The 9,643-nt window shown below is 38.9% G+C and overlaps 1 protein-coding gene across 1 annotated transcript; it reads right to left on the bottom strand.

Annotated features, from left to right (window-relative positions):
- LOC131957871 (extracellular tyrosine-protein kinase PKDCC-like) lies at positions 1–9,411 on the bottom strand. The gene is made up of 3 exons (XM_059322680.1): positions 8,764–9,411; positions 4,610–4,836; positions 1–232 (listed from the first exon to the last, which is right to left on the bottom strand). The coding sequence occupies exons 1-3, from the start codon at positions 9,409–9,411 to the stop codon at positions 1–3; spliced, it is 1,107 nt and encodes a 368-aa protein (XP_059178663.1).
- Positions 9,412–9,643: the final 232 nt, after the last annotated feature.

A 9,643-nucleotide genomic window follows, 5' to 3' on the forward strand; every position in this document is an offset into this window, starting at 1 on the left:
TCAACTTTTCCTTGAGCTACTCTGACCAAGACGTGTGCGAATAGCCACCAGCTGAGTCCTCAGCTCCCGGGCGGACAAATTCAAAGAATCCAGGTCGGCGTTGAGCTGACCTATTTTAGCCACGACGCTCTCTGGGAAGGTCAGGGGAAACAGCAGGCGCTTCAGGACGAGCTTGTTCATGTGCTTGAGGTTTTCCTTGGCATTGAATCCCTCACATAGAGCTCGGACACACCTGGGGAGGGTGAGATGAGGGAGGTTAAAATATGAGGGAGGTCAAAACATGAGGGACATCAAAACATGACATCAAAACATGGCAGTGTTGAGGGAGGTTATAACATGAGGGAGATTAAACATGACAGTATTGAGGGAGATTATTAAAACATGACATCAAAACATGACAGTATTGAGGGAGATTATTAAAACATGACATCAAAACATGACAGTATTGAGGGAGATTATTAAAACATGACATCAAAACATGACAGTATTGAGGGAGATTATTAAAACATGACATCAAAACATGACAATATTGAGGGAGATTAAAACATGACAGTATTGAAGGGAGATCAATCATGACATCAAAACATGACAATATTGAGAGAGATTAAACATGACATCAAAACATGACAGTATTGAGGGAGATTAAAACATGACATCAAAACATGACAGTATTCTAAAACAGTTGATTCCCCAAAAATTTTGACCACAAAATATTTGGGGAGATTTTAGTGGATAATGTTCGTTTTCGAAATTTAGATTTACTTGCTAATTATGATTGTCCTTCATATTTGGGATAATATTAGTACATTAAAAAAAAGATCAACGTTGCTTATGTTGTGAAGGGGACTCACAACCATACAATCAATACTGAAGTTCACTCGGCCACATTTCCAACCTAAACTTAACAGTGATGGTACCTATAAGAACAAAACTCATTCAAGAGCCACCACAGCCCATTACGCTGGTAAGTAAATTAAGAACCGTCGCGGAGAATTTTAAGATAATTTGTCAAGGGAGATTATCTAATGGAGAGTTAACTCCTCTTTAAAACATCGCTTTCTGACATCGGTATATTCATATTGTAACCCGATCCCCTTTTACATTATGTATTTCACAATTTATTTGACATTTTAGATTAATTTGTAACAATATCCCCGCCAATGAAATTTGCGCAAAAATTTATTTAAAAACAAGTTATTTTTACAAAAGAACATTTATTTCAAATTACATTTGTTGATAAAGCACCAATGCACGTCGTAATGAAGTTCATCATGGATTGTAAATAATAGAACAAGACACTGTCTTCTTGACCAGAGGAAAACAAAACCTCATCTTCTGTAATTAACATTCGTCTAATAATTACAACCGGGATGGGAATTCTTGTTTCTCGGGTTGGGAGGAGGGAGAGCGGGTGGTGGTGATGCATGGAGAGGGAGGGGGGTTGGTGGTGGTGATGTGGGGAAGGGGGAGGGGTGGTGAGGAGGGGGGTTGGTGGTGGGGAGGGGGGTTGGTGGTGGTATGGGGGGATGGTGGTGCTGATGTGTTGAGTGGGGAAAATGGGTGTCTTAATATAGGCTGCTCTTTTTCAACGATACAGAAGTAGATCGATAATTTAATACATCAGCTTATTCACAAATTAATGGAAGTACTCGTGTACATGTATTTACTTCTTTAGTTTACTAATATGTTTTTTAGTTTAATAATATGTTTCGTCCACAAGGTTGCATGACTTAGGTTAAAGAAAAGTGGGGAGTAGAACGTGCTGCTTTATACATTTTCATGCCGTAATTACAGAACTTCACATGTCCAGGCCCCGAAAGGGATCTTTCCTTTATATCTACTATAACGTCCAGCTTAGATACAGGATTTAAACCAAAGTTTACTTCTGGGTTATGGATGGACCAGGGTTAGCCAGAGTTTCTTACAGGCATCTCTTTAAGGGTAAGGGGCGGAGGTGCCCCCTGAAACACATCTTCCGCCATACCCACGAACTCAATAGAATTTACATACAAGATATATACTTCAACTAGTATCAACCCACTCACCGGAAATCTACCCCCCCCCCCTTAAGATAAGTTTCAAGTGCCACCTGGAGAAAAAAATGTCTGAAAGAAACACTGTTTAGAGGTGGTGCTATGATTTAGTTTGATTCTTGAGACGAGAGCTGAACCACCAAGGCCGGTGTCAGAGACTTAGATCGACATAGTTTGGTTCATTAGAGGAGCGGATCAATACAAAATGTAAAAGTGGTTGTCAATAAATGACGTGATGTATGGTTAGAAGGGGGGAATGGGGGGCGTACGGTAGTTTGTGACGGTGTGTGATGAGGTTCAGTAGGGCTGCTGGTTCTGGAAATGACTACACTGCCTTTTACAGTCTCTTTCAGGTATCTATTAGGGGGGCTATCCATCGCCCCCCCCCCCCCGGTTGAACATCTACCGGCCCCCCGAACGAAATAGTATTTATATAGAAAATATATATTTTTACCAGTGTCCCCCCCCCCCCCTCCCCGGATAATTAAGTCAGCTGCCCCAGAAATTTCAAGTGACCCCCTCCCCACCCGAAGAAAAAAAGCCAGAAAGAAGCGTGTATTAAGGAAATAACGTGCTATTTTTCATTCAATAAAACATTTCGGAAACTGAAATTTAGAGTATATTTTAAAATTAAGTTTTTTTTTTCAAAATTGTAATAAAAATATTTAAATTTCGACCCAATAGAGTCGTTTAGCAAGAAATGGCTGGTGGGCAAGATCAAAATTTAAAAAAATAATGAGAGGTGTAGGATAAAGTGGGGAGAGGTAGTATGTCATTTTTTGTTACGTTTGGTGATGTGTAAGGTGAAAAAAGGAGGAGGGGGGGGGGGTAAAACATCGATAAAAAAAGTATTATTGACGGCCCAAAGACCTTTTGAATATAGATCTAGAATCTTGATTATCCAGCGGTATTCTATATTGCTGTGTATAAATACTTAGTGTGATTCCTTCTTATATTTGATAATTTATTGTTTTATGATGTTGTTATTTAGAAGCTCATTTACGTTCCAAATCGCCCTGAGATACAAAGTTCAGATCCTGATGTGTTAGAAGGTTTATCATAGGTGTTACGGGTCAGTTGTAGGTCAGATTAGAATAGGTTAGAATAGTCTAGAACTAGGGGAGAGTGCGTGTGTGAGTGGATTTCACCCTACTGTGTAGTTACCCTTGCATGTTTATGTATTGTAATCCCAAGGTCGAATGCGGGTATAAAAGGGCGAGTGAAAGATTGTAGGGGGTCAGTCAGCGGGTTAGTTGCTAGCGATTAGGACGAGGGCTACGCTGGAATGTATTTGAGACGGAATAAAAGTAGCGAACGAAGTCTACACCCAGCAGTTAGCTGGTTACATCACATGCAGTTTTTTTTACCATTAGATTTCATACAAATGTATAGACTCAAATAACAACTGGTATGACTCTTAAAGAATTAAAATCTAGTTCTGTTCTTGAGTTCTCTAGGATGTCCATGAGTGAGCTCAGCTTTAACCAGTACCTGGCTATAAGTGAGGAGTGTAACGGCTGGTGGTTATAACAGTGGTCACATAAACATAAACTCTACTTCCTCTATTATTTGGGCTGACAATTCAGATAGGGATTATGATATGATACTACGTTATATATTGGAGAAATCATTTTCGATCGTGTAGAAATGCCAGATAAAAATCTCACATCAAGCTAAATAAATTCTTGTTTATTTCAAGCATCACGTCTATGTAACAATACCAGTTACATTTCTGTTACGGTTTTGTTACAATACAATACAGCTGTAACATCAATCTTTAATGATGGACATTTTTTTAAACAAAATACATTATCTAGTTAAAGGTCGTTTTTAGAATGTCTGATGCTCATTTAAAAAAAAAACGTAATTTAATATTGATTTCTCTGGCTTGGATGTCTTTTATTAGTATTAATGGAGAGAATACGCGGAAAGACAGATTGTGTTTGTACAATGAGATGTAAAAAAATGTTATCGTGTTTCAGAATGGAGAAATAAATTGAATTTTTTATTCTACTTTGTTTAATTAAATCTATTAGTTCAAATTTTAATACCGTCTGCGCGATAATTAAATATTTAATACGTGTGATATTCATATGATCTTGCCAGCCGACGACAGATTCGTCTCCTGCTACATTCTTCGCTTGTTTTATATATATATATATATATATATATATATATATATATATATATATATATATATATATATATATATATATATGTGTGTGTGTGTGTGTGTCTGTATGTGTAAAGCTGGTCGCTGAGTAGGGAGAGATAATTTCTAGAAGAAGTGAATCACTCTATTAGCGGTAGTATACAAGTGAAATAGATTTGATATACACGTATACTGAAAAATAGATCTTGTGATTATATTGGCACTGTACGTATTAAAACACAACTCCTCTTCAAAAGAAATGAATGCTGTTTCCTTCAGTGTTTCTTCCAGACATTTTTCTCCGGCGGGACACTTGAAACTAAATTTTCGGGGGGGGGGGGGGGGGTCGTCGGGGGGACGGTAAACTTTTTTCGGGCTGAGGGAGGGGGGACGAAGATATGCCTGGAAGAAACTGGTTTCCTACCTCAGATTGTACGGGCAAGGGTTTTCTTTGTTGTCCATGGCGTCGCACTCGGGTTCAAGGTTATTGACATCGTCAAGGTCGATGAGCTTGAGGCTGTCGTTGACCATGACGAGGTGCCCCTCCTTGAAGTCCGGCACGATGAGTGACCCGAGGGGGGAGTGCTGGAGGTAGTCCAGGAGCTCGGCCATCTCGATGGCGTGACGTAATCGTGTTTGCCAGGGGAGGATCTGTGGAGGGCAGAGAATATTGTATTGGTAGAGGGCAGATAATATTGTGCTGGTAGAGGGCAGATAATATTCAGGCAGGCAGAGGGCAGATATAATTGTATTTGTAGAGGGCAGAAAATATTCAGACTGGCAGAGGGCAGAGAATATGTATGTAGGTAGGGGCAGATAATATTTTTTTTAGTCGAGGGCATAAGAAAATATAAGAATGGCAGAGAGTAGAGAACATCAGGTAGACAGAGTGCATTATATAGGCTGTGTTGGTAGAGGGCAGATAAAATTATAATATTATGTATGTTGTGGGCAGATAATGTTGAGTTGGCTGTGGGCATATAATATTGTGCAGGCAGAGGCAGAGAAGATCAAGCTAGTAGAGGACAGAAAATATAGATATCAGAATATATCGTCAGCGGACAGAAATTTCGGGTTGTCGAAAGACAAGAGAATCACAAATGTAAAAAATAATTGAGCTTATACACGTCATGAAGACCTACAATCTGTTTCACAAAGACTCAAATAAAAAAAACCGCAGAAAAAGAAATTATTACACATCTTGTTGGTAATTAAAAACTTCGTTCAGAAAAAAAAATAAAACCAAATGTTGAAGAAAAACAAAACAGGGCTTGCAACACAGTCGAGATCTTTACAGCTGGTGATTTAATGAAAAAACAAAAACAAACATGATTAAAACGTAATGATAAGTTTCTCTAATTAAGATCACTGCAATCTGCAAAATTAAATTTATGTAAACCATTGCTACATAACATTTCCATAAGAAAATAAATGATACAAAAACTTGAATTTAACATAGGTAATGTGACATAACAACACATTTAGGATTTTTAAATTAAAATTATACCGGAAAGATTCTTAAAACGCTTCATTGCCTTCTTATATTGCTTGGCATTATATATATATATATATATATATATATATATATATATATATATATATATATATATATATATATATATATATATATATATATATATATATTAGGTACTTTTAAAAAAAATTATCAAGTAGTAATAGACGAAAAATTTACATTTTTCTCGAAGTACTGCCTACCACCAAACATGCCCCGCTAGATCTATGTTTAATTTCCCTGTGTTGAGAGATAATAGCGTGTAGTAAGTAAATCCTCATTAACATTCATTTATTAGGCTTCTGTTATCTACAACTGTCACCATTTTCTCTTGCGGTTAAAAAACTCATTAATAAATACAGTATCTACCATATAAGTTATGTGACACGGTGTAAGTGTCGCAGTATACTGCTCTGTTTTTTAAGCACTGACTGTTGTACTCAGTAAGAAAATTTAAAAACTTAGTAGCTAATGATTGTTTGTAAACAACGTTCCAAAGATCATGAAAAAAAACCCTCTTAAAAAACGGTTATTGATTTGTTTATTTACTGGCGGATATGCAACAGAGATAAATACATGAAAACCTTCAGTTAATAGATTCATTATTGTATATAAAGCACATCATTTTTTTGCTTGAAAAACTGTATTCGTCTTCTATTCACAATTGTTAAAGTAACATTTATTTTTCTAATAAAAGATCCGCAGTGAATAGACTTGTAAACACAAGCCAGAGGACAATTTATTTTCCTCTTCTTATAAGTCCTTTTATGCGTCTTTCATAAAAGGACAACTAGATTTTTTTACATATCTAAATTTTTGATAAGTTCACATTGACCGCATGGTAGTACAAATGTGATGTTCCATACCGGTACTTTGTTACTATGTTACAAAAATATTGTGTTCAAGGTACAAAATGCTGTACCAAAACGTACAAAAGCACCGTGTTCAAGGTACAAAACTTAGCCAATACGGTACAAAAGCTCCGGGTTATTGTGGTATAAAAGCGCCGTACCGACACAATACAAAAAAAGCCGTCTACAATGTACAAAACACAGAGCTAACACGGTACAAAAGCGCCGTGTTTTTGTAATACAAATGCGCTGTCTACTTTGGTACACTAGCGTCGACGCAATACCAAAGCCCCGTCTTCAAGCAACAAAACACAGCGCCAACACGGTACAAAAACCCCGTGCTAACCCAAGTCCCAAGCGTTGTGCAAACAGTCAGCCAACAGAACTAACGACCCTGTCCCGTCCTTAAAAAAAAACAATATCCCACATCTTCTCATTGTCCTGACAAAAACCATGTCCCGTTTTTTATGGATCTAAAGTTTCCGTTGTGTAGACATTCTACACTTTAGAATAGCCTGTAGCAGAGGCGTAGCGGGGGGAGGGGGGGGGGCGGGGGATGCGGTCCGCACCGGGTGACACCATTTAGGGGGGTGACACCAAGACAAAAAATAGTAAAATATATAGAGAAAAATTTGAGGGGGGGGGGGGGTGCAAATCGAAAGTTTGAGGGGGGGGGTGCAAATCGAAAGTTCGAGGGGGGGGGGGAGGGTGCAAATCGAAAATTGAAAGTTTGTCTCGAGGAATAGTCGCTACGCCTCTGAAGGGGTGACACCATTAAGTGCCGCACTGGTAGACACCCGACCTCGCTACGCCACTGGCCTGTAGCCAGATTTTATATTTAGAATGTTTTGTGAAATACCCGTATTTAACTCTAGAAGTAGCGAAACACCAGTATTTAACACTAGAAAGTAGCGAAACACCAGAATTTAACTCTAGACTGATTAGTCAAACAACGGAATTTAACACTAGAAGCAGAGCGTAGCTTCACGATAGGTACTTACGCTAGATTGTAACGATGCTTCAGAATTTAAGGCTTAAATGTAAATTCCACCACACATCACAACTATTCACATAATAATAGGAAGTGGAAACATTTTTCACACGTGAATGTTCACCCCCCCCCCCCGACCACCAAATAAAAAATACATAAATAAAAAAAAAGTAAAAATAATAATCAACTAAAACACACTGATAGTTTTCCACAGTTAAATTTTTTGTAGAAAATGAAAATTATTGAGTCTAGCCAGTGGCGTAGCTACCGTAAAGCTAGCGTAAGCAAGGCATAGGGGCCCAAGGCAAATAGGGGCCCTTTTTCAAAAGTTGGAGGGGGTGGGGGGTTCAAATCGAAAGTCTGATGGGGGGGGGGGGTGCAAATAAAAAATTTGCCCCCGGTCGCCGGGAAGGTTTCTACGCCTCTGAGGGGCCCACTAACACTTTTTGCATAGGGGCCCTTAAAATCCTAGCTACCCCACTGAGTCTAGCTCAACTAAGACTAGCAGTTTTTCTGTTTACTGGCAGTAATATACAATTCAGACATTTCTATAAATTTTTCCAAACTAAACTTGCCCTACATGGAGAATTATGGTGATAAAAAAATCTACTGACACAAACAAATGAATAAAGCCAGATTTATATAGATCTAATACATAAAAATTACAACCTATTCTTAACATACAGTGGACATTTCGTCTATGGAAATAAAAAATATAATTAGACAATAACAGACAAGGGTAGACAGATCTAGTATATTACATAGCGGTCATCCATTTATGACGTACACACATTTTATGGATTTTGGACCCCCCCCCCCCCACGTCCACAAAAATCCACATAATTCCCTATTAAAAGTCCACACGCATCGGCAAAAGTTTTTTTTTTTCGGACACCCCCCTCCCCCTCCTCCGTGTGGGCGTCATAAATGGATGACCCCATATGAATTAAATACGGTTTTCTGAACTCTGGTTTTCTGAAATGAAATTATGTGATCGCTAGACACCAACATAGACGTAAAGACTAAATCCATATGTTACATGTAAATGTAAACCACAGGTTAACATACAGGAAAACTATCATCTGAAATAAAAACAAGTTATCCTTATACCCAAATGAGTAGTTGCACACAATCACATACAATAAGCCATACATTACCTTCAAGTTATCGTTAGCCACAAATGAGTAGTTGTACACAATCAAATACAGAAAGCCATACATTACCTGTAAATTATCGAGAACGAAGCGAGAACCCAGTTCGTACACGCTAATGACCCCGTGTTCCGATATATCCGTCGAGTCGGATTCCTCGCTCCGCAGACAATAGCCGAGCAGGCTGACGAGATTACGGTGCTGCAGCTGTTCCGAGAGCAGTATCTCCTTCATCAACCTTGCTGTGGGGTAGGTGTAACAGCGCTGGCGTTCTCCCTGGGTTATTTCCACGGCCGGGGAATCGTTAATGACAGGATTCGATGACGTGTGATGCGTCTCTTTATAATTCTGTTCGTGGTTGTTGTCGTGATATTGTAAAGGTTTGAATGCAGTGTTATGTTGAGATGATTTATGGTTAGATTGGTTTGTTTTGTCGTTGTGATTCACAGAAAATGCGGGCGTGGAGAGTTTATTTTGGGAGAAAACTTGCTGAGCGATTTTCATTTGTTTTATTTGATCGAGACAAGTCCGAACTTCGTGGATATGCCGCGTTACCATCTTGATAGCAAACTGTAATCCGGAAAATTCCGCAGTAAACGCCTGCTTGGATACGCCGTGTCCGATTTTATTTCTGATTTTCATCCGAGATATGGAGGAGCAGTTGAATAGCAAGGCCGGCCGGAAACCTCCCTCGTGACGTAAGCGATCTATTTTTGACATTTCGGGTCGCTTGTGTGGAGAGTTATGAGCGCCACGCGACAACGCGTGAGTATCCGCCGCGTTTAACAGCTTCCGGAAATCTACCGAATTCTGTAAAAAATCGTTCTGCGACATGTAGTGTAGCCCTTTGCCCGCCTGCATAGTGTTGACAAGGCTCAGGTATTTCTTCTTGTATTCGATGTTGTCGGGGTCGGGTTTAAAACACACCTGGCCGATAGCGGAAAACATAAGC

This window comes from Physella acuta, unplaced genomic scaffold (assembly GCF_028476545.2).
Source record: "Physella acuta isolate Inbredline_101_S28 unplaced genomic scaffold, ASM2847654v3 ptg001274l, whole genome shotgun sequence".
In the NCBI taxonomy this organism is placed as follows: Eukaryota; Metazoa; Mollusca; class Gastropoda; family Physidae; genus Physella; species Physella acuta.

What these genes read in the sequence shown, in the direction of transcription:
- LOC131957871 (XM_059322680.1), bottom strand. Translation starts at nt 9,411, where the DNA reads ATGTCAAAAATAGATCGCTTACGTCACGAGGGAGGTTTCCGGCCGGCC. An exon ending in TCGTTCTCGATAATTTACAG is followed by an intron (nt 4,837 to 8,763) that starts GTAATGTATGGC and finishes TGCCCTCCACAG; the next exon opens with ATCCTCCCCTGGCAAACACG. An exon ending in CCTTGCCCGTACAATCTGAG is followed by an intron (nt 233 to 4,609) that starts GTAGGAAACCAG and finishes CACCCTCCCCAG; the next exon opens with GTGTGTCCGAGCTCTATGTG.